General features: G+C 53.1%; 2 protein-coding genes across 4 annotated transcripts in view; one reads left to right on the top strand and one right to left on the bottom strand.

The window, feature by feature from the left end:
• Positions 1 to 875: 875 nt before the first annotated feature.
• NPPA (natriuretic peptide A) lies at positions 876 to 1643 on the top strand. The gene is made up of 3 exons (XM_068537488.1): positions 876 to 995; positions 1094 to 1420; positions 1581 to 1643. The coding sequence occupies exons 1-3, from the start codon at positions 876 to 878 to the stop codon at positions 1641 to 1643; spliced, it is 510 nt and encodes a 169-aa protein (XP_068393589.1).
• A 3463-nt stretch (positions 1644 to 5106) lies between these two features.
• The window catches only part of CLCN6 (chloride voltage-gated channel 6), a 29857-nt gene continuing 10801 nt past the window's right edge, over positions 5107 to 24162 (bottom strand). For 2 of the 3 annotated variants that reach the window (XM_068538892.1, XM_068538893.1), the window contains exons 7-23: positions 23587 to 23713; positions 22870 to 22937; positions 21785 to 21843; positions 20788 to 20920; positions 19857 to 19970; positions 19418 to 19584; positions 18749 to 18875; positions 15915 to 16041; positions 15500 to 15653; positions 15185 to 15344; positions 14988 to 15094; positions 13787 to 13973; positions 12840 to 12997; positions 12539 to 12695; positions 10837 to 10944; positions 10567 to 10692; positions 5107 to 8122 (exon numbers count right to left, since the gene is read on the bottom strand). In XM_068538892.1, coding sequence (XP_068394993.1) covers positions 8042 to 8122; positions 10567 to 10692; positions 10837 to 10944; positions 12539 to 12695; positions 12840 to 12997; positions 13787 to 13973; positions 14988 to 15094; positions 15185 to 15344; positions 15500 to 15653; positions 15915 to 16041; positions 18749 to 18875; positions 19418 to 19584; positions 19857 to 19970; positions 20788 to 20920; positions 21785 to 21843; positions 22870 to 22937; positions 23587 to 23713 — 2160 coding nt within the window. In that variant the 3' untranslated portion in view covers positions 5107 to 8041. Of the gene's footprint in view, positions 8123 to 10566; positions 10693 to 10836; positions 10945 to 12538; positions 12696 to 12839; positions 12998 to 13786; positions 13974 to 14987; positions 15095 to 15184; positions 15345 to 15499; positions 15654 to 15914; positions 16042 to 18748; positions 18876 to 19417; positions 19585 to 19856; positions 19971 to 20787; positions 20921 to 21784; positions 21844 to 22869; positions 22938 to 23586; positions 23714 to 24162 lie in introns of those variants that run through there. The other variant, XR_011073459.1, reaches the window with a different exon arrangement.

Below are 24162 nucleotides of genomic sequence, written 5' to 3'. Positions count from 1 at the left end.
TGTAAATGAAAATGCTGGCATCCTCTTAGCGCCAGTCTCCCCCAACACCTTGGGGGGAGCCGTGCGGTGAAGAAGGGGAAGCTTTGCAGAGGAATGATTGTGTTCCCAAAGCTTTTCTTGCGTTTCTATTTGGGAGCGGAGTTCTCGGGACATCTGTCACATTTGGTTCTGGCTGACTTAGTACTCTAAAAAATAACTCCCTCTTCACCTGACCACTGAGGGTGACAGCCAGGGGTCAGGACAGCCCTGTGGAGGGAGAGGTCTGCCCTCGCCGCCGATGAGTCAGGTATGAGGCCAGCTTGAGCATCCGGACTAATTTGTCCTGAGCTGAGCTGCCGGCTGCCTGCCATTTCCTCCCCTCCCGCCCTTATCTGGAGCCCCTGACAGCTGAGCCGCAAACCAACAGGGGAGCTGGGCGCCGGCCAACCGTCACCCTCTGCTTCCCCGCACGGGTCCGGTGGCTGATGAGAAAGAAGCCTGAGGCATCGCTGTGAGATAACCAAGGACACTTTTTTGCTCTTCTCACACCTTTGAAGTGGGAACCTCTTGAGGCCAATCAACAAGAATGTGGCTCCTGCAGCTGAGGGTCCCGGGCTTGTCGGAGCTGCTCAAGGCGGAGGGGCTGTGACGAGCTGGCTGGACTGATAACTTTAAAAGGGCATCTTCTGCTGGCTCCTCACTCAGCTGCTTTATCGCTGCAAGTGACAGAATGGGGAGGGTTCCGTCCCTCTTGTGCTCTCAGAGAGCCAAGGGGCTATAAAAAGAGGAGGCGCAGGGCAGCTGGGAGACGGAGACGGAGGGAGGCCGAGGGTGGGAAAGCAGAGAGGAGAGAGAAGAGGCAGCAAGCACCAGACCGCCCCTTGACCGACGCCAGCATGGGCTCCGCCACCATTGCCGCGAGCTTCCTCCTCTTTCTGGCGTTTCAGCTCCCAGGGCGAACCGGAGCGAACCCCGTGTATGGCTCTGTGTCCAACGCAGACCTGATGGATTTCAAGGTAGGGCCAGGAAAGGGGCACGGTCTGGGATGAGGGGGCTTTGTGACACTGTGCCAGGCAGTGAGACTTCTCCTTTTCCCTGTTTTCCTTTTGTAAAGAACTTGCTGGACCATTTGGAGGACAAGATGCCTTTAGAAGAAGAGGCTGTGCCCCAACAAGTACTAAGTGAGCAGCATGAGGAAGCTGGGGTCCCTCTCAGCCCCCTTTCTGAGGTGCCTCCCTGGACGGGGGAGGTCAACCCGGCCCAGAGAGATGGGGGTGCCCTTGGGCGGGGCCCCTGGGAATCCTCCGATAGATCTGCCCTCCTGAAGAGCAAGCTGAGGGCACTGCTCGCTGCCCCTCGGAGCCTGCGGAGGTCCAGCTGCTTCGGGGGAAGGATGGACAGGATTGGAGCCCAGAGCGGGCTGGGCTGCAACAGCTTCCGGGTAAGAGGAACTGGGGATGGAAATGGGGTGGGCGGGAAGGAAATGGTGGTTTTGTTGAGGTTCAAACCTTGTGAAAGAATACCACCAGGGGACACCTTCAACAGGAAAGGGAACAGCATAGACGCTTACTCCCTTTGAAATTTCTGTCCCAACTGGGTAGGTGCCCCACGAGTCTCAGAACGATGATATCATCCTCAGCTACAGTCTGCTGAGAAAATGCTAAGAAGAAAAGAAGTTACTGCCAGGAGCACTGAGAACTTAACACGTTCATGGGGCCAAGTCACCTGCGTACTGCTGATTGGCAGTTCACGTCCCTCGAGGAATTGTCAGATCCCGAAGGATCGAAATTTACCAGGATTGCCTTTACTAGCTTCTAATGGGCAATTCGTTTACCAGTTCTTGGAACTCAGAGGGTCGTCCAGCTGGAGCGGGGGCTGGTGGGAAGGGAGCACGGTCCTATGAAGCTGACTTTTTCCAGTGGAGGCAGGTCACCAAGCCAAACATGTCTCTGCTCTCTTTGTAGTACCGAAGATAACGGCCAAGGAGGAAAAGGCGGGCCAGACCCCGGGCAGACTTCGAGAGACCCTCATCCCCTGGGATCTCTCACTCAACTTTGTCCCGTCTTGTTGCCATCAAGTTGAGCTGTGATGAGCGTCCTATTCAAGCATCAGCCTCCTGTCAACATTTCTCACATTTTAGCTAAATGTAGATAAAGTGGTTTAGTTGTGGCTTCTCCACCTCTCCCACCCGTGCGTTAAATTTTAATCACCTGTTACTGACATCGGTTTGAAAATGAATAAACTTCAGCACCACGGACAGAAGCTGAAGGCTTGGTGTGATTTCTTTCATTTCCTGGGGAAGGGAGTTCAGCCTGATAGTCCTTGGCATTTTACCTTTTGTCAAAGAGAATAATGCTCAGTTCTTTTCTTCTTCCTTTTTTAAAAAAAATTAATTAATTTATTTATTTGTTTATTTTTGGCTATGTTGGGTCTTCATTTCTGTGCGAGGGCTTTCTCTAGTTGCGGCAAGCGGGGGCCACTCTTCATCGCGGTGCGCGGGCCTCTCACTATCGCGGCCTCTCTTGTTGCGGAGCACAGGCTCCAGACGCACAGGCTCAGTAGTTGTGGCTCACGGGCCTAGTCGCTCCGCGGCACGTGGGATCTTCCCAGACCAGGGCTCGAACCCGTGTCCCCTGCATTGGCAGGCAGACTCCCAACCACTGCGCCACCAGGGAAGCCCACCTCCTTTTTTAAAAAAATAGTAGACTTATTTTGGGGAGCAGTTATACGTTCACAGCAAAATTGAACAGGAAGTAGAGATTTTCCACACATCCCTGTCCATCCCACATGCACATCCTCCTCCATTATCAACATCCCTGCCAGAGTGGGACATTTGTTACCATGGATGAACCTACAATGACACATCATGGTCACTTAACGTCCATAGTTCACATCCAGTTCACTCTTGGTGGTGTCCATTCTATGGGTTTGGACAACTTCGACTTCCTTTCATTTCGCCCTCCGTGAGCACGTGTGTGTGTGTGTGTGTGTGTGTGTGCGTGTGTGTGTGTGTAGGGGGTAGGGTCTCAAACCACAGCTCTCAACTTGCTCTCACTCACACTGCAGGCTCACCATGGATCCTGAAAAAGCCCCTGGAGACCAGAAGGGCATTTATCTTTATATTCAGATTTGCTCACATTCAGGGCACTTATTTATTGAAAAGAAAACTTACAAACATCTGGGCTTTTTTTCTGGTTACATCGAACGTAGCTTGTACTCAATATGACACTTTTTGTACACTTAGTGTTTTTTGGTTACTGTTATTATTATTATTTTTTAGAAGCACATATGTAAAATGAGGGCACTAACTCTTCTCTGACACCTTTTGAGAGGTAGTGCGGCAGCTGAGTGAATTGCACTTTTAATCTGAAGAAGAGTGGGCAGGATATTTGGGTTTAAAAGCTGAGCAAAGTGAAGAAAGAAATGTTTGCTGTGCTGACAAACTTCAAGTTTATGTGCCTTTTGGGCACTAAATTTAAAAATTAGCCATTGGCTTTCCCAAATTCAGGTCCAAGGTGTTTGGACTTGTAGGTTTTACTGAGGGGGGAGCCACTGGAGAAGTTTCTTTGTATCTTTGTGTCTGCTTCTGAAAAGGGTGCTGCCCAAAGCAGAAAATACCAGGCCCTGAGTTCACCTACAACATGAAGCAGTGCTCTGACCAATTTTCCCAGCCATTACCCCCTGACACCACGCTCTCCGAATCAGATTCTACGACACTCCTCCGACAACCCTCCACCTTCGCTTCCCCACGCCCTTATTCACGCTGTTCCTTCCACCTAGAATGCCCTTCATCCAGAGCCCTTGAGACCGTTTTGCTCATTTCTCAAGGCTCGTTGAGAATGCCACTTCTTCCCTGAAGCCTTCCCTGATACCACATGCCCAGGACAAATCAAGCTCTTCACTGGCAGCATGTTATAACTATCGTATAGCTATTATCATAGACCACAATTTGTCTTGGTATGCAACTGTGTCTGTGTCCCTGAACTGCAAGCTCCTGGAGGGTCAATGCCCCTTCAGCAGCCCCTGCAGCACGTGGCACATTGGGTGCTCTATAAATGTCGGTCAAATTGTCTTGGTCTGGTACAGAAATTGAGAAAAGAGGAAATAAATTAGCAACTTGCTCCTTGTAGAGGGAAGGGGAGGCCAGGAGTGAACTGATGGTTAGAGAGGGAGGTGGGGAAAGAACACTGAGGTAACCACTTCTCATAAAGATGTTCCTTATGTGGACTCTGAGCACTGTTCTGGCGGAGAGCCAAGAACAGAGGCCTAACAAGGACCAGGAGGGTGGAGAGCAAGGAAGAAGCATCTGTCCAAAGCCGGCTCCTGAGGTCCGGCACTGGGGGAGCGGGAGCTGCTGAGAGGAGTGGGGACCTGGGCTCACTGCCAAGGTGTCGCAGTGACACAGCGGATGCTCGCCAATGGAATTCACTGAACGTGCCAAATACCCAAACACACAAGAGACGCCCCTGGAACTTAGGGGACCGTTGGGGATGGCGATAGGTGGAAGGGGGGGATGGGTGGAGGGACCTGAGTCGACTGAGACCGTTTCTGCCACTGTGGGGTGGCAACTCGAGGCAGGACAACTGGAGACCAAGAAAATCACGTTTCCGGCAAAACAAAATGTGAGCAAAGAGCCATGGCAGGTGGCAGTGACGGAAGCTGGCTGCAAGGGCTAAACGTCCTCAGGCCCAGCACCAGGTCCATTTGTTCTGGTTGGACATCGGGGAAATCTGCCTGTGGGGCAACTTCCTAAACGCAGCACCAACAGGAACCGAATGGCTTCTCCACCGACTGCTGCAGGAAGGAATGGCTGGAAGGACAGGTGGCTTTATAGGAGGAAAGGGCCTGTAAACAAGGCCCAACAGCGTCGACGTGAAGGGGGAACAGGAGAGGGGTAACACTGGTGGTTTTTGCTAAGATCCTCAGGACTAAACTGGTTCTTATATTAAGGTGGTTAAGTGGCCCCCTGCGGATGAAGAGTCCTGCTGGGAGAGCTATAGAAAAAGACCTGAGACTATAAACCCCCTCCCCAGCTGTGCAATTTTGACATATGAGAAAGAGAGAGGGAGTGAAATGAAAACCAAGTATGTACCACTCTAAAGAAAGTGCACGGTGGAGACAAGAGGATGATGGAGATGAAGACATTTTATTCTGACATGTTACAGTTACAGTGAGAACTTCCAAGTTCCAAGAGTTCAAATAAAAATAGAATTTTACAAATTAAAATAAAAAAAACAATTTATACACACAGTAGAATTAGCTAACATTACCGTATAAACAAACAGTGCAAACAGAAAGAAGGAAGCTGCTACTGTTGAAATGACCAAGGTCCACGAGCCCTGGGGCAATACTGCAGGCCTGGGAGGGCGCTGCTGGCCTTGCCGGAGGCTTTCTTGTCCCCCCGAGGGCCGTGTCAGTGTGTGATTTTGCATCAGAAATGTCATATGGTCAGCTGGGTCAAGTATGCAAGTGTCCATTCCAGTCTGGAACTGTTAAACAAGGTCACAAGTAAATCATCCCCCAGAGCACAAAGGTCCCCCAGTCGGGTGGGGACTCTTGGCCCCCTCCCCCATCACCTCGGCTGGGGAAACAGGAAACCATCTCTAGCCAACCCCGGCCCCAGCCCCCGAGGGTTTCTGTTTATCCAGGTGCCACGTTCACTGGGAGGTGATCAGGCTGGTAACAGGCGGGATGTTGAAAAGCAGATTTCTAACTAACAGAAATCAAAGGAGTGAGGCTTACAGTTATTTTGTTACAAGTGGAGCCGTGCTTGTCTTTGGGCTTGTCTGGAAAGGGCAAGATGCCAGGAGAGGACAGGAAATAACGTGCCTTTCCAGAGGGGCTGGGTTTGGGTCCTCCTTGGCAGCCGTCCAGTCATTTCTGGGGGAGGGAGGCGTTTGTACTCTGCTGTCTATCTCTGGGCTACACTGAGGGGAACAAAATATCTGGTGACTTAAACACAATGTGACGTGCAGGAGGCATAAATTCCAACACCACTCACCCAGGGTGTCCTGGAGGCCAGCAGCCTGTGACCCCACCCTCTGGAGGCGGGAGATCCTCATGCAGGACCTCAGTCCTACCAATTTCAGGAGAGGGAAGGAGAGGGAAGAGGAAAGCAGGTTCCTGGTATGGGCGGTCATGCCACTCGCCTGACTTGGGCATTGGTTTCCTTCTTAATAAAAGGAAGAAACAATGTGGTCAAGTTCCGAATGCTGCCTTAAAATAGTGGCAGCTGGTTGAACGCAATCACATTTAGAAGGGCTTGCCCTTTTGGTCCTTGTGATTTCCCGAACTACTTACTGGGAGTTTCATCTGTGTTTCATAAGTCAAGTGCACCCAAGGAAGTTGAAAATTTTATAGGTTGAAGTAATCTTGGTCAAAGAGATTAAGAAAATAGGAGGAACGGAGGAGCCAGAGTCATTGGCAATGGTGCTGACGCAGCCCCCCGGCGTAGATGGAGTTGTTCCCTAGAGTGTGTGGAGCACAAGACCTGAGCCAGCAAAGCCGGGCGGACACCCCCCCACCCCCACCCCCAGGCTTAACGGCGGCAACAGAAGTCGGGAGGCTGAGGGGAGAGAACGGCGGCGTTGCTGAGGCCTGGCACTGACGTCCTCAGGCAAATTCCATGATTAAAAAAAACAAAAAACTAACGTAATGCAAATGAATGCCACCTTGACTCTCAGAGCACATCTGCCACATGGTTGCACGACGGGCTAAGACGTTGCTAAACACGTAGAGAGAGCGCAAGAGGAAAGTAAGCGCAAATGCCTTTGGGTGCCTGTTCAGAGAGGACCAACCAGCCCAGAGGGAAACTAAGTCACTGAAAGAGAGAGGGAGGCTTCCTCTGCTTGATGTTAAAACCCCGGGGCACGTGCTGGCAGGAGGCACCTCCCTCTCCCCACTGTTAACCTCTCCTGAAGTTTCCACTGCTGAGCCGCTAGGTAGGCTGGGGATGGCCAGCAGGAGGCCAGTGAGAAGTGCTCGTGAAGGGCAGACACCCTCTTCCTCGAATAAACATCTGCTGTACTGTCACACTCTGGCTTTTTAAGCCACATCGTGTACCTGTGAGTGGACCTGGCTCAGGATTCACTCCTTTCCATCTTCTGAATAACTGCACCATTGCCCAGAGGCAAGTGAAGCAGTTTCATCTAGGGGTGCCCTGCTTTTAGGGGTGATGCCAAGATCCTCTGGGCTGGGGTTGCTTCACCAGGAAGATGCAGGTAAAACTTAAGGAAAGTTTAGTAATTCCATGGAGAAGAAAAGGATCAGGGTGAAAACGTGGCACTCGGAGACCATGGGTAATCTGGAAAATGGAGAGGAAGCCGAAATGCTCAAAACTAGGGCAGATATAAATCTAACCCTACTGTCAGAGTTATCGTTCAGGAACTAATTAGTGGGATTTGAATGCTTTGTGCTTCTCGGGTTCTAGGGAGATTCACAGCACAGGGGCAAGACCAGAGCACCAGCTCACACCCAGAAGCAGAACTTCCCTCAAAATGAACTGCTGAAGATGTCAACTTAAGAGTCCCAGTGAAGGCGGGCCTCCCTGAAACATGCGTAGTTTTCTCAGGGCCCAATTCCTCAATTTAGTAATTGACTGAATTCTGCAACTGGCATTCCACCCAGTGTTTGCCTCGGTCAAGGTCCCTCCCATGATGGTTTAAGGCAACAGCTGGGTTCCCTAGGAAAGGAGCAAAGAGGTGGCGGGGGACCTGCTCCGAGTGCCCCCCGCCAGTGGGTGAGGCCTGACTTCCCCTCCGGTCCTGGTGCGAGCGGGGAGGAGGGGCTGGGGCCTGTGCCAGCACTGGATGGGGGAGCGCGGGGGGCAGGAAACGGGAAGACACTGGCGGAGAGCTCACACAAGTCCAGACTCTGACGGCTTGACACTACCCCCGGGAGCTCTGATGGCAAAGCGTTCGATGATTGTAGGCTTTCCAAGCGCGCGGGCGACTGGGCATCTTCCGTGCCCGGGAACAGCCCTGGCCAGCCATGGCGGCGGAGCCCGAGCTGCAGCTCCCGGAGCGGACGGGCTGGCACGTGGCGGCGAGGCCGAGCCGGGCCGTCATAGGCTCTGGTAGTGCTGCCGCAGCCGTGCCTGCAGAAACTCGTGTGTCAGGTTGTGCCGTGTGATGACCCCAACAATCTAGGACGAAGCAAAAAAAGACCCAAGTCACCTGCAGAGTGAACCCCACTGGGACGAGAACATGAGGGACAGGAGTGGACAGAGCTTGCCCTGCCCGTCTCAATAAACGGCAGGGCCAGAATCAGGTCCTGGAAGGACGGGGACAGGCCTGATAACATGATCCGGACACTCATTTCAAAGGCCACCTAATTTCTAGATGGGAAGGAGATAAAGAGACAACTCGCGATCACAAGCTGGAGACCAATGGCACAAATTTAGCTCCAAAAGGTTTTAGTTGGGCCGGCTAGAATCTGAACGTGAATGTCTTTTTAAACAGGGCCCACGCTCTCTAGCTTCTCAGCCACCACACCCAGCCTGCTTCGTGTGCGTGTGCAGGACACAGAGCCCAGGGAAGGCTTCTGAGAGGCGGTGACCCCTGCTCCAGGCCAGAAATACCATCTTTCAGAACTACCTGAGTCACTGTGATATTGGGATTTATAATAACACATATTTGGACTTTGCCCTAGTTCCTGGCACAAAGCTCTTAAAACTCTTGGCATTTCCTAAGTGATGAGTAATAAGGGTGTCTTACTATTCATAACAAGCTCCTTTCAACCACCCCAGAGTTTATGTTCATGAAGTAACTTTTAGAAAGCCCTTAAGGATGGAGGCTGGTTTCCCAGGGAACCAAGTGTGTGACCGGAAGATTGGAACTTTCATTCCCATCCCCCCAGCTGTGGGAGGGGAGGGCTGGAGGTTGAATCGATCACCAACGGCCAATGATGTAATCAATCATGCCTATGTCATGAAGCCTCTGTTAAAATCCCTGAACTCCAGGGTTTGGAGAGCGTCCAGGCTGGTGAACACGTAAGGTGCTAGGTGGCGCCAGAGAGGACACAGAGCTCGGCACCCCTTCCCCATCCCACGCCCGGTGTACTTCCTCCATCCGGCCGTTCCGGGGTTACTAAATTACTGTTTACTATAAAAGGATGTAAGTAACTGTCTTCCGGAGCTCTGTGAGCAGGGGGTCATGGGAACCTCCTATTTACAGCCAGTGAGTCAGGAGCGCAGGTGACAACCTGGACCTTCCGTTGAAAACTGAAGTGGGGGAAGGCGGGTGTGATGAACAGTCTTGTGGGGTTGAGCCCTCAACCCGAGGGACCCGACGCCGCCCCCGGCAGACAGCGCCAGGGCCAAGTTGAGTTTAGGACGCCCAGCTGGCACCCGGAGAACCAGAGAACTGCTTTGTGTGGGGAACACCCGGCCTCCGCCGCCAAGCCAGGGACAGACGCACGGCAGAGCCTGAGAGTCCAGAGAACCAGAGTCCTCCCTAAACGGGTAGTTCCCCCAGTCATCGCGGTGACTCACAGCTGCCACTGAGGCGGGTGTCCCACACCATCAGCTGCGTTAGAACTGTCAGCGCGGCTGTGTTTCAAGGAACACGATTTGACTCCCTGCCACTAAACCCGCGTCAGGACACGCCGTGCTGCTGGAGGTCCTGCTGTGACCCTCACTTTGGAGGGGCGTCACTTCCTGGCGGGCAACGAGGCGACACCCACCGAAAGCCTCAAACAGGTGACCGTTATGGTGAAATTTAACTAGATATTGCACAACAGCGGACGACTGAGTAAGTGACCGGACTGCCACGCAATGGAAAGCTCTTGAGCTGTCAGAGTATCCCGAGTGAACACCTTCTGCTGTGGAAAGTCATTTCCTATAGGTTAATTGAAACATTAAGGTATTAAACAGGACAAACAGTGTTAACATCTTCACTAAACCTTGACATATAAAACCTCTATGTCTAGACACAGAGGAAAAGAACAAGATATACTTTGAATTAACATGGCTGCCTCTACAGAGATAAGGGTTTGGCATTTCTTTTTCCTGCCTATCTATATTTTCATATTTTTCTACAAGCACCAATGTTTGTGGAATAAGAAAAACAATGGAGTTCTAAGAAAAAGAAAACAATAGAAAAATCTGTAGCAATAATTACTAGGTATTTTACCTTTCAAAACTCTCCAAGTATTTTGTCTGAAACTCCCTCATTTACTGCTACAAATTCCCGTAACAGGTGGGGAACTGACCCCCTCCTCAAGGAGGCGCCGTCAGGTCAAGGGTGAAGAGGAAGGTTTCGGGACAGAGACAAGGCCCTAAGCGCTTCTGGGCCTCAGAAGGGAAGACCAGTGAGACGCTGGCGACATCTGCCGGCCACACAGGAGACGGCATAGAAGAAACACCCCGGAGGCAAAGGGGAAGGTCCCCAAAACTACCCCAGCCTCCCCCTCCACCCCTGGGCCCCTCACTCCCGGTGGGGAGCCGCAGAGCAGGTCGGGTCTGAGAAGCCTCCCTGCGGGACTCTGCTGCTCCTTCCTGGGTGAGAGGCCCCGCCGCCCCGGCAGCGCTGCCCTTAGAGGGTCCTTTCCAGAAAGTGCGGCCGCAGGCACACGCGCCCTCACGCTCACCTCTCCCACCGCGTTCACCACGGGCAAGTGCCGCAGGCCCATCGTTCTGAACAGGTTGAAAACTTGGGAGACGTGGGTGTTGGGGGAAACAGTGAAGGGCGCGGGGTTCATGTACGGGGTGACGTCCTGCAGAGGAGACAACACAGGGGACCTGTGGCCTGTCCTGCCCATCCAGGATCAGATGCCAACCGTGCAGACGAGCAGCGGTCCACGCAGGACAGGCCCTCGGCCTCCGTGCCTGGCCCCGTCCCCAAGGGAAGCCCTTCTCACCACGATCATGCGCGGGTTCAGCAGGGTCAGGTCCAGGTCGTGGATGTCAGGGTACCGCGGGTAATCCTCGGCCATCTCAGCGTAGGAGAGGCGCGGCTGGCTGGCGCTCTGCAATCCCAACCGAGACAGTCCTCGCACCGAACGCGGCAACTGGCAGGGTCACCTTTAGAGACCCCCCCCTCTGCGTCTGAGAGCGGGGCGGGGCAGAGCAGGGGCCAGGACAGGTGCTCCACAGCCAGTTCTCTGCCAATTCCTAGCTGTGTCTCCCTGGGCCGGTCTCCTAATTTCTCTGAACTTCCCTTTCATCTGTAAAACAGACCTGAGCTATTCTAGAGTTTCAACGAGAAAGGTGCTAACTAATAGTAGCTGTGTAGGGTGACTTGTGTCACCCCAAAAGATACGTCACAGTCCTAACGCCTGGTACCTGTGAACGTGGCCTCATTGGAAACAAGGCCTTTGTGGATGGAATCAAGATGAGGTCATACTGGATTAGGGTGGGCCCTAAACCCAATGACTGCTGTCCTTATAAGAGAGGAGAGAACACACAGGGAGAGAGTGGCTGACGAGGAGGCAGACGTGAGGGAGGAGCCTCCAGTCGAGGCAGGCCGGGGACTGCTGGCGCCCGCCACTAACGAGGAAGGCGCCTCCGGAGGAAGCACGGCTCTGCCGACACCTGCACCTCGTCCTGTGGCCTGAGAGCTCTCAAAGAATACCCTGCTGTTGTTTGAAGTCACCCGGTTTGCGGCGGCTGGAAATGGCGGCCACAGGAGACTCACACGGGAGCTTTGTTACTCCTCCTGCGTTCTGAGTCTTCTGGACTTTCCCTCAGCTCTCACTGCTGCTGACCGTCACCGGGCAGCGGGGCCACCACTACCAGCTCTCGAGCGGGGCACAGGAAGCCCAGGTGCTGGTCACCGCTCCGCCCCGCTCTCCTCCCCTCTGCACACAGCCCTCCCCGTCCGTCGCTGACTCGGGCCAGCTCTGGCGGCTCCTGTGTGCAGGCAAGGCCCTGTGCAGTCTGGCCCACTTCATGCCTCCAAATTCCCTGTCCCCTGTGCTCCGCACGTGACCTTTCCCCCATTCCAGCAGAGCTGGGCCTCCCCACAGGCCATCCCCCCCAAGCCTGAGCCTCTCCACCCATGGCCTTTTCTGTCCTGCCCACGTGAGCTGCTCTGCTGCAGGCCAGTGAGACCACGAGTGACCTCAGCTGGCTGCCCACAGGCAAGACACAAAGCAGGAGAGTCAGTTTGGAAACCAGTCCTCTGGGTGACTTTTTCAGGCTCCATGTGAAGGGGTGAAGTGTGTCTCAGGTCGCTATAGGGACCACTTTGAACACAGCCCACCCATGCCTGCTATCTCGACAAAAACCAAAGAGAAAAAAGAAAAAAACTACAGGGGAATTGATGAGAAGAAGGGTATTTCTCTGAATGACACATGTAACAAAGTTCATTCATGGCGAAGACTAAAGGCAGAAACTATATTCAGAGCCCACCGGCCAGAAGGACACTTAGCAACGGGTGAGGAGACCACGGGAAGAGGCCCTGGAGGGCGACTCACAGCCCTGCTCGGTCTCAGCGCAGGGACCCTGCCTGCAGCGGGGGCCACGGGGCCACACACACCGCTGGACGGCAGGTGCAGGGACTGCGCTCCCGCCACCCTCGCGCCTCCCAGAATCCTGGTGGGGACAAGACAGGCGACTCACCGACTGGCTTTCAGAATAACAAACTCCTCGGACGAGCAGGGTGACGAGCTGTGAGCGCAGGATCAGGCCGTGGAAGGTCAGCGGGCGGAAGCGCTCCTCCATGGTCCAGTCTTCGCTCGGGGACTGGTCAGGGTATAGGTTGGGGTAGGGAGTGTATCTGTTACACAAAAACCAGACGCTGCCTGGGACACCCTCAGCAGGACCACTTCCCGTCCACGTCCCCGAGCCCCTCCCCCAGTTCCCCCGGACAGCCCCGGCGGGCGGGGGGCTGACGGCCCCGCAGGCGGCCGCGCTCCCTCACCTCCGCTCGAGCATCTGCTGCAGGAGGTCCTCCTTCTCGCCCGGGTCCTCGGAGCTCACGTGCTCGTCGCACACGTTCCGCAGCTCGCTGGACGGGTAGGACTTCATGGACTGGCTCCGTCTGCGCTGCTCACCGGCGCGGGTGAGGATGCTGCACTTCTGCGGGCGGGAGGGGCGGCGGCGACGGCCAGCTAACGCGGGCGCACCAGCACCCACGCAGGTGAGGGTGTGGGGGACAGAGCGGGTCAAAAGCACAGGCCTCCACCGCAACTGCAAGAAACCTTCACAGCGGCTCAGGGGCTTGTGATTCAAAGGAGCCTCTCGGAGCCCAAGGTTTCTGCCAGCCCAACCCCCCTGCTCCTTTGACTTGGGGACAGCATCTCAATGCTCCTACGTCATGTCTTGGCGGTCCTGTCAACTGACGTGCCCCCCAGCCTCCAAAGCCAAGGGTGGGCACGTGACCCAAGCGAGGCAGCGGGACTCTCCCTCAGCGCAGGTGCCTCCCGGTACCTGCAGAGGGGCCCCCAGCCACCTGCTCGCCCAGAGCGCACGGCTCCTGGTCTTCAGCTTTCCTGTCCGCCCTGCAGTTTCCAATGGACCTTTTTCTTTCTTAAGTAGGTCAAAGTCCACTGTTGGCAACTCAGAACCCTCCCGGATACAACCTGCACTGAATACTCAAGACTGCTGGGTTAAAAACAATCTATCCACGTGCTTGCTGGAGTAGGAATGAACACACGTCCTGACGGCCTAACGCAGTCCTTACTCACTGGGTAGTCTGTACTCGCCGTCCAGTCCGCACTCTCTGTCGCGTGCAATGAAGAGCGCCGACTTTCACACGAGCCAACCGGGGCCACCCCGTCTCCGGGGTGTGACAAGCACGGGATCACCGCGAGCAGCAGGGAACCGCTTGCCTGTCGCCCACCTCTCCTCTGGGGCCGTTTCCTTTACCTTGTATTTGATGTTGTTGCTGATGAGCTGATTGCCCTTCATGAACTCCTTCTCGTTGCCCCGGTTCTCCGTGACCACGGGGAAGGCGTGGTGGATGGTGGTGCGCAGGATGCTGACCAGAGACTGGATGCGGGTGTGCGGGTACACGTAGGTCAGGTTGGGCTCCATGATGTCGCTGGCTCGCAGTCTGGGGGAGGGAGGGAAGCGGTCCAGCCTCACGACAGAGTCCACGGCACCGGGAGCGAGCCGTGACGGAGCTGCACTGCCTCTCCTGCACCGCCTGGACCACCTGGGCCCCTTTTCCAAACCATCTCTAGCAGTTCCTGGAACACACCCGCTCCTTGCCACTTCCATCCCCTTCACACATGCTGTTCCCCATGCCTGGAATGCCCTTCCTTGCTCTGTCAGACGCGTGGGCCAAGACCCTCAGCTCAATATGAATGTCCCCCCTCCACAAACCTCATCCACTTGCTCAGGGGTTTGGTCATCGCTCCTCAGCACCCCATGGCACATGCCAGTATCACCACTGAACTGCTAATTATACTGGAATTAAAATAAAAATGTTTGGGCGTCCCTTTAGACCAGGGAAGGCAACTGTCACCCACAGGTCCAATCTGGTCACGCTCGCTCGTTTACATGTTGTCTGTGGCTGCTTCTACACTAAAACGGCAGGACAGAGAGCACATGGCCTGCAAAGCTGAAAATATTTACTATCTGGCCCTTTCCAGAAGTTGGCTGACCCCTATGTTAGACTTTAAGCGCCTTGCACGATCCCAGACATGGGAGGCCTGAACTATCTGTCGGCTGATGGATAAGCTGGTGATTATGCCCAGAGGAATCACTGCTGATAGGACGACACCTCGCTGGGCACACACGAGGCAGCTAGTTCTCATTCACAGGGCTTGGACCCTGAATTTAAACATTCAATCATAACACTTCCTATTTAACCAGAATGCCACAGCGGCCGAACCATCCACGAAGCGGCCCTGCCCGCCCCAGTCCCCAGCTGCACGGGGCCGCTCCACCGTCCCGAACACACTTGGGTACAGACGTGCTTGCTGTTGGAAGGACCTTGCTGTTGTTACTTACCTTCTTCCAACCCAAGAATCTGAATTACCGTTTCCTACCTAATACAAACATTCCTGGGCCCTAGAGTTTGTAAATCCTGGAACTAGGACATGAAGAGAAATCCTGGCCTTACTTGTCCATTTCCACCTTCGTCTCCCATTCTAGAAGCGGCACGCCTCGCAGGCCCACGTGGATGTCATAAATGCCCTTATTGAAAAAGTCCCCTGTCCATTTGGCCACCTGAAACACAAAGCAAAGACTTGAAAAGAGGCTGCTGTGGGGGAACTTGGCCCTGAACCTGAAGGAGGCCTAGAAGGGGGGCGTGCTCACCATCAGGGTGATCATAATGGGGAGGCCATAACTGATCTCGTTGGTAGACTCAATCAGGATGACCGTGAGACTGATGGTCATACGGACGACCCCACCCAAGAAAGCCGCAGCACCAATCAGGGCAAAGGTTCCCGAATAGATATGGCCCAATCCAATGTAGCTGGTGAAGAAAGAAACCGAGAACGTGCCTTAGAATCATATTGGGGGTGTGGGAGGGAGCTGTGATTTGCACACCTGTGCATACGTACTCAAGTGCACGCTCAGGCGCATGCACGCGCGCGCACACACACACACACACACACACACACACAGTACCTTTTGAGAACGTTGGCAACTAAACGTCCAAAAGCAGCTCCACATAGCAGGGAAGGCACAAAAAGGCCACTTGGAACAGAAATGCCGTAAGTCCAACATGCAAGCATGAAATAGAGGACGAAGAACAACGCCAAAGTGATGGGGCTAAAAGTACCTGCAAAGCCAGAACAGACCGATCTGAGTCCCGCTAAGATGCCTGCCAAGGCCCATCAGACTGCGTTGGCTCCCACCAGGTCCTTCTGTGCCCTGACCGGTTCACCTCCAGCACCGGAGGCAGACACCCGAATCTTGTCTGGGTTGGCATTACCAATGAAAAGCCCTGTTCTCGCTCAGAATGAAGGGCAAGACTGGCTGTGTCTGACAGAGGAGTAACCATTTGTTCCCTGCCCCAAACCCCACCCTCCCGGATACTCACTATCCTGGTGGAAAAGCTGAAGGATGCCAGACTCCTGCGGGTTGAAAAAGAGTGTGGCCATGTCATTGTAGGTCTCATTGGGACAAAAAAAGGTCTTGATGCTGGAATTCACTTCTTCTGACGTGACCTAAGAAGCAGGAATCAAAAAGTCAAATAAGGGCCGCTGAGTAGGGCATTTGAGACTTCAAGTGGGATGTCTCCAACGAGGTCGAAAAAGTCTGGTTTGCAAGCTTTACCCGTAAATTAAACAGGCAGCAGAAAAAAGATGGATCCCCAAGAGCAGCCAACCGTGATATGGTATATTCCTTGCGTTCTGAGAAAGAAAGAGTCAGGAGGAGGGCCCTGTTCATGCACATTCGTAACAAAAATGTAACTACACTTCGGGTTCACCGTGGTCTGGCTCTGCCTCCTCTCCCAGGGCTCATTTTGTCAGTGGTACTGCGGGAAGCCTGGCCCCAGAGCACCATGGATGGTGGAGGACGAGGCAGGGGACCAACAAGTGGCCGGGAGGGGACAGGCGTCTGCGGAGGAGAGTCCAGGGCATGGCCTGACCTAACGCCCCAACTTTGTCCCAAATGGAAAAAGCCTCCACCCGAGTTTGCTGCAGAAGAAAACCCACGTACACGAGGCCCGATGCAGACGCCGCACTCCTGGCTGCCTCGCCCACCTGGCTGAACAAAACCCAAGCTGGGAGAAGAGGTTATTTCTCCACATCCCAGCCCTCTCATTCTCTTCATCGTTTTGTGTGAGCAGATGAGATCCGGGCACTGCTGGACTCATTATAGGGCGAGGGTATCTGTTTTCTGGTTGGCGATGTACAAGTAGCACAGGGGGCAGACCTCACATCTATCACTGGGCAAACAATTAGAGAGTGTTTCTTGCAAAGTTAACTAAGCAGACAGACTTTTCCTGGATTCCATTCTATCGATATTAATGACACTGTAAAGATGCCCTTATGTGGACCCTGTAACAATACTAGGTGACGGGTTTGTATAACCCTACCAGGTGGACCTGGCTGGGCAACACAGCCGGATGAAGGCTGCTGTAGGAGACAGGAGAGCGCCCCCTATCGGCAGAACCTGGCAGGGAGGAGCTGGCAAAGGAGACGCGTGTGCAGAACAGTGAAGGGGGGACAAGCTGAGGCGACAGCTTAATCACCAGCACATGCAGTTTCCCAAACTATGTCTAGAGGAACCTAGTCCCGAAGGTGCTCTGGAAAGAGTCCTGTGGTCAAACGCATACAGAAGTATCACAGCACTTGCTAGAAATCGGTGTATCTGTGAAAAGCAGAGAACAGGCTCCATGATCAGGCGGATTTGACTCTCACGCTGCCACCCTCTAGTGACCTTGGGAAAGGTCTTTCATTTTGTGAAGCTTCCGTTTCCTCATCTATGAAATGGGAATAATACCCACCTCATGCTATATATTACTAGCTGGGTAATCTCAGGCAAGACCCCAGTTTGCCTCAGTTTTCTCCTCTGTAAGATGGGAACAATACTAGCCAACGTGGCAGTGGTAAGGACTACGTGAGGTCACGTATGTACAGTGCTTAGTAGAACACCTGGCACACAACAAACACTCCAAACATTCCTAACACTTACTGGAACTTTAAAGGCCCTGAGAAGTCCTGTATTAAAGAAACCTACTCAGCTCTGGTTAACCCATCTGACCACAGAATCCTTTTCCATTTGTTTGCTCTTGAATCACGTGTATCAATGTTCCTTAGAACACACATTGGAAAATATTGGTCTGGTAACGAGGTGGCCTTGGGGAATAGCCAGTAACAGGGATCAACAAACTTTTCCTGTGAAGAGCCAGACAGTTAATATTTTAGGCTGTGCAGGTCACAGTCTCTGTCACATGTTCTTCTGTTTTGTTTTGTTTTTTTTCCCCCCAACGCTTTAAAAATGTAAAAACCATTCTTAGCTTGGGGGCTACACAAAAACAAGCAGTTGCCAAGGGCCAGATTTGGCCCATGGACCGCAGTTTGCTGACCTCTGACCTAGTACATTCTAGCCATTCACTGACTGTTCCTGGGGACACGGAAGAGGCAGCCACTCAAGACAAAAGCCCAAAGGGGCTCAGAGGGACTCAAGTGGCTCCCCGGGGGCAACAAGACATGTACTTAGAGAACCTTCAGCCTCCACCCTAGAGGCCAGCTCTCAGACCCACCGGACTGGACCGAAAAACACAGGGTGCAGTAAGCGCTAATGCCTACCTCACTCAACTGGCTCTTTCGGGCAAAGGTGCTAGAAAACATCACATACTCCTAGGAAAGGAAGAGGAGAAATGCAAAGAGGAGGCATGCCAGTAAATGACCTAAACCCAGAAAAACTAGAAGATGCAGGAAGAGCCAGGACCACTGTGTGCCCTGAGGCAGGCATTCCTTTCTCCCATCTGAGGGGTGCCTCTCACATCCCGAGGGTGAGGCTGGCGGGCACCTTTCAGGGGTGGGGGGTAGAGGAGTAAACAGGCTCGGAGGAGAAGCAGACAGTCAGCATCCTGAACGTCTGTTTCCAATTAGTTTTGTTCAACAAAGAGAGAGAGGGAGGGAAGGAAGAAGGGAGGGGGACGGTGGGGGAGAGAGAGAGGGAGAGCAGTCCCCTCTATGAGAGCCAGGACTGTTCACAAAAGTGAGAAAGAGAAAGTTTGGTGCACATCCTCTCTTAGGTAAAAAGACTACTACAACGCCCGCCCCACCCCGGGCAATCTGAATCAGGTGTGGAACAATGAACCCAACACATCTATTAGCTCTAAACCGAGGCAAGCCGTACATTTCTGGATTCTTCTGCTTTGCGGGTGTAGGACAAAGGTAGCAGGTGCACCAGGGTTACCTGGAGTGGGAAGGAGTCATTGCCGACTTGACTCGCGGAAGACATCTGTCGGCATTCTCCTAACACCATGGAGGCCACAAACACCACCACGGTGGTCACCACAGATACCAAGAGGCTCTCCAAGACTCTAGGAGGCAAAGTGCAGCTGTTACTGTGGATAAAAAGTCACCTGGTCCTGGGAACTCAGAAACTGCCTACCCACAACCCTCCTTTCCCCCAAGAGCATGCACAGCAGCCCCTGCTCAGTTAGCGCGCGTGCAGAATTTATCAGTGACTTGCTGCATTCCGGCAATTTGCATGTAAAAAGTGGGTAGCCAGTAACGTGGGCTGCTGCGGCCACATCATCTCTCTCCGAGGAATGAAAGGCCTTCCATTTTAAGTCCGGAGGCGAGAGTCTCGTGAGAGTGCACCCCTCGGCGGGGCCAATACTGACTTTGTCATGTGTCCTGGTGACCAAGTCCAGAGAGGCTGGGAGTGAGCCAGCGGCTCTGATATAAATTAAGCTCAGCCTCAGTCTCTTGGCCCATCTGACAAACAGATTTCCATTCTCAGTCTTAGACATGACATGAAAGCTGGTGTGGCAAGTGGGGTCCATTCCCCGGGAGAGATGGCCCGGTCCACACGGGGCCTGGGGGACCACGGCAGGAGGGGAGGTGACTGCGCAGGTACCTGACGAGCTTAGGTTTCGGGTGCACGTTTCGCATACGGTACTTTGCAAGCCTCTTGTTCAGACAGTTGAATGTGGCTCCCAGGAGGCCCCCAACGACCCCCATCACGACGAAGAAACCCAAGTCCATAGCTGTCCAGAGATGACATTTTTTATCAGAGTCAGAGCACTGAGAGAAGGGGCAAGGGAGGGAGAGAGAAAAACCAGAGTGCCCATGAGAACAGGAAGGGACAGGAGCAGAAAAAGACAGAGACGAGAAGCGATCCTGCCTTCTCCCTACGAGAGCCAAAGCAGTGCTGGAATCCTGCCCACACTGAGCACAGGGCATGCGGAGACGACAGGGGCCGAGACGCACCTACCCTTCTGACAGCTTCTCTCTGGTACTTAAGAGCAATTTTCACGGGTCAAGAAAGAAATTTTGGGGGCAAGGACAAAACGTACCTTAAACTCGCCAAAGTTCAGCAATCCAGGGAGCTGGAAGGAACCCCAACTTCCAAACTGAATCCCAGAACGGAAGAAGTTGAGGGTGAAGGTGGCAGACATGGAGCAAAAGAGCTAGGGGACAGGTGAAAAAACAAGAACGCTCAATAGCGACAGGTCCTGCTTCCTCCCAGACATGTCCCCACAAGCCTCCTGTTCCGCAAGAGACCTGCCAACTCCAGGTCTGGACACAGGGCTCTGGTAACCACGGCAGTAGATACACCACAGGTGTGAAAAGTTGGAAATCAGGCTATTAGGAGTTTTCACTCAGCCTTTTGTGAAGGACTATTTATTTACAGCCTATTATGCACCAGACCCTCTGCCAAAAAAGGAACAGTAAACACCAGAGGAAGAATGTGCTCCCCTGAGGGAGGAGACGGGGGTTCACATCAGGACCACAGCCGGTCTCACCTACTGGGTCGGATGGTCCCTCAGGAGAGAATAACAGCAGCTTGACTAAGGATGGGAAGGGTGTTAATATGGGAAGTACAGAAAAGTCCACAGTTTGGAGGTTATGGGTGTCTAGAGCAAAGGAGGTTCCAGTAACGTCAACTCTCCTGGTCTCATCAGAAGCACAGGTTAACTAAAACTATCGATTAAATCGAGCCTTTTATCACCATGAAACGTCCCTCATTCACTTCGGTAATTCCCCTTGTCTCAAAGTCTCCTTTAACATTAAGAAACTACTACACCAGCCTTATTTTGGTTAGTGTTTGCATGGTATACCTTTTCTGCTCCCGTTATTTCCAGATATTTGTAACTGTATTTAAAGTATGACTCTGGTAAACAGTAAAAGAGGAAGAAAAAAAAACTACTGGTAAATGTAACGAGTAAGAGATGTCCAGTTTAAACTTGGGGGGTGTGGTTAAGTTCAGGGGAAGGTCTTCCTCACCACTTTCCACGTGAGCCCTTGGTTCCAGAAGGACGAGCCCTCCTCCAGACTGAACAAGGTACCCCCAATGGGGGCCCCGAAAGCTGCAGCGACTCCGGCAGCCGCCCCTGCTGATACAAAATCCCGCTTGTCTCTGAGGAGAGAAGAGAGAGACGGTTTATCTGAGAAACAGCCCTCAGGCTGCAAAAGGCAATTTTTCACTTCCTTATGCACTGACATTTTAACATCTCGAGACGCACGAACAGTCAGGGCTCATGAAGGGCAGGTCTCTGGGGAGGCAACTCGGCAGCCATCGCAGTTCACCTACGAGCCAAAAGCTCTCCCCAGGAGGAGCTCCGCCAGCTGGGGCGGCTCCCTGATGTCAGTCGACTCTGAACATGGATTCTCAGGAGGCAGCCTGGAGGGTTCTGGTGTCACCGCTGAGCCACTGGCTCATCAGACCTTCCTTCCAGAAAGCCCAGCACCAGAGAAAACGTACAAGTGTGGCTGTGAGCGGAGGGGCAGGTGACCGTGAGCGGCAGGAACGCCGAGGCGAGAAGGCGGACTGCAGCCCGGACCCTGGGCCCCTGACCGCAAGGGCCTGGCCAGGTGTGCAGGTCAGTAACACACGCAAAGCCCACGGGCTGAAGAGTGCCCGGAAGAAGCCTTCCAACCCCGAGACGTGGCTGACCAAGCAAATAAACTCCATTCTTGATAATATGCCTGTGGACTTTCCTGGTCGTATGTTTGATCTTGGACCACATTCTTCATTGTCTGAGATGCTTCTAGGCCCTACGTTATGACAAAATAGAAGCCATGATGCCTGCTTGGCCCTTGTGCTCCTAATCTTCAGAAGAATAATTCAAAGCCCACCTCCTTCTGGACGGTCGGGTTTTGCACGCAGCCCGCCCAGCAGGGGAGGCTGTGAGCCGGACTAGAGCAAGTGTAGGGTCTCAGTGGCAGTAAATGAACGGCTTGTTTTTTCCAAAAGAACCCCCAATTTCCAACCTTTCCATACCTGTCACTTCGGAAATAGGGCAAGTTAAACTGGATCTTCCGTAAAGAGATGCTCTGAAACTAAAACAAGAGAAAACAAAGTCAGAGAGGGGCCCGAAGCTGCAGGAATCCACAGCGCCGGGGGGTCCCTGTAGCCTGAGCGCACCTGGGCAGGGACTGTGAGAAGGAGAGTCCAGGGCAGCAGATGGGAAAAGAGAGGTGACTTTGGGGAGGAACTTTTTTTCCTGCCCCCAAATTTCTAGGCTCTTCAGAAACTGCATTTTGTACACAGCAAGTCCGGAAGGAAAGGGGAAAGAGCTGAGCGAAGGGTTGGGCGGAGCTGAAAGCTGCTGCAGCTGTTAACGGGGCGGTCACCGAGGAACAGGCAAGGGGGCCAACTCTTAACCTGCTCGACAAAACCTCAGGCCGCCGCACAGCAACTCCCTCCCCCTAGAACATGAGATGTAAATGTCTGTAAGTGACAGTTCACAAGGAACTGAGACTTCTCCATGTGGACCAGCCTGCGAGAATGGGAGCCGGGGAGTCCTGAACGAGCTCCTTGGCCTCCCTAAGCCTCAGCTCCTCATCTGAGAAGGAAGATGAGGACAGCTAACCCCTTGAGGTGGCTTTAAAGAAAGGAGTCAGTATATGAGAGTCTGGCCCGGACAGCACCTAACGCTAATGAACAGCAGCTGTTACTCCTGCGTTGCTTCCAAAGGAATCTATTCCAAAGGAACAGACCTGCGCCTGAAACCATCTCCACCAAGGCTTCCAGCCTCTCCTGAGACGCTCCACAAAGCCACCCTGTGTGGACGTGCTCGGCAAAGGCTGGGGGAGCACCGGGTGACTTTCATTTGAACAGACTTTCTCTCTGTCCCATTCCTGCTCCTAGGACTCAGCAGGGCTTCGTTAAAGCCTCGAGGTACCGACTACCTGCTCTCCTGGGAGACAGACCACATCGTTTTCTCGTCAACCCAGTGACAGCAGATTCCGAAGCCGTGTTGGGATGCTCCCGACGGATTTTTTCCAAATTCAGCCACAGACACGCCCCTGCGCAGGAGGCCCACTCGGAGGGGTAACCCGCCCCCGCAGACCATCAACCCTTACCTGCGGGAGGCCAGCCCCTACCACTGCTCCACTGTGGATCATGGGGCCTTCCTTCCCCACAAAGAGCCCTGGAACAGGTGGAAAAGGGGGAGGCCGTCAGTGAGCACAGAACGGTCTGGGTCAGGAGACCTTTGTTACATAGACCTTTCTCTTGACAACTATAAAACAAAGATGATCCTATGGCTTTGTAAGAGAAAGAGTGAGTCAAATTCCCATCAAACAGGAGAAAAGAATCTTGAAATTCTACACCGGGGGTCAGCAAACCATAGCCTGTGGGCCAAGACAGCCTTGCTGCCTGTTTTTATACAGCCTGAGAGAGCTCAGAATGGTTTTTAAATTCTCACATGGATACATTTTAAGCGGTTATGGAAGTTTAAGCACCTACCTAATAGCTTCTTTTCTTGTCTCTTGGCCCACAAAGTCTAAAATATTTACTATCTGGCACAAAAACTTGCTGACTTTGCTAAAAGCCAACTCCACAAACCAACAGACAGTAGTTCTACTTCAAGACTCAGTGGTGTGCTGGTCAGATATCTCTGAATGGTAACTAATTCACAGCGTCTGCATTTAAAAAATAACCCATCAACAAACAGTGCAGAAACCTGTTTGAGGCTGGGGCCTTCAAATCTGAACCTACTCAGTGTACACACATGATGCTTCTTGTCATCTTTGCCCCTTGAACGCTTGAAGGATAAAGGTCAGAAAGACCCTCCTTACCTCCAGCCACACTGAACAGCACTCCAAAGACTTTGCAGAGCAGGGTCCGGAGACGCACGATTCCGGGCACCTTCACACCATTCAGATAGCATTTGATCTCGGGTATCCCAGAACCCGCTGCCACTGGCTGATGGGGAGAGCAGGTACACCCAGAAACTCAGACTCCACTGGGTCTACGGTTCACCCTGGACAGCCTCACTAAAGAAGGCAAACTGACCCTCCTCACCAGAGCAGCACCCACCCTCCTGCCACCCGTGGGCCTGTGAAACCAGAGGCTGCCCCTGCCCCCCGGGCTTCTGACTCAGTAGGTCTGATGCATTTCTAGCAAGTTCCTGGTGATTCAGCATCACCTGGGGGGGCCTTTCAACAATCGATGCCAGCCTTCACTTATGCAGAGTCTTACCTCATTCGTCTAAGCTGGGTATCAGTCACTTTTAAAGTTATTTTAACGTCTCTTAAAGTTTAAAGTATTTAAGTTTGAAGTATTTTAAAGTTATTTAAAGTCATTTTTACCGTTCCCCAGGTATTTCTAATGTGCTACCAAGGTTGAGAACCAACCTCCTCGTCTAGATTGTT

Source organism: Eschrichtius robustus, chromosome 3 (genome assembly GCF_028021215.1).
Source record: "Eschrichtius robustus isolate mEscRob2 chromosome 3, mEscRob2.pri, whole genome shotgun sequence".
NCBI classification, from domain to species: Eukaryota; Metazoa; Chordata; class Mammalia; order Artiodactyla; family Eschrichtiidae; genus Eschrichtius; species Eschrichtius robustus.
The sequence above is the reverse complement of the archived record's forward strand: the minus strand, read 5'-3'. Positions and strand labels throughout refer to the sequence as shown.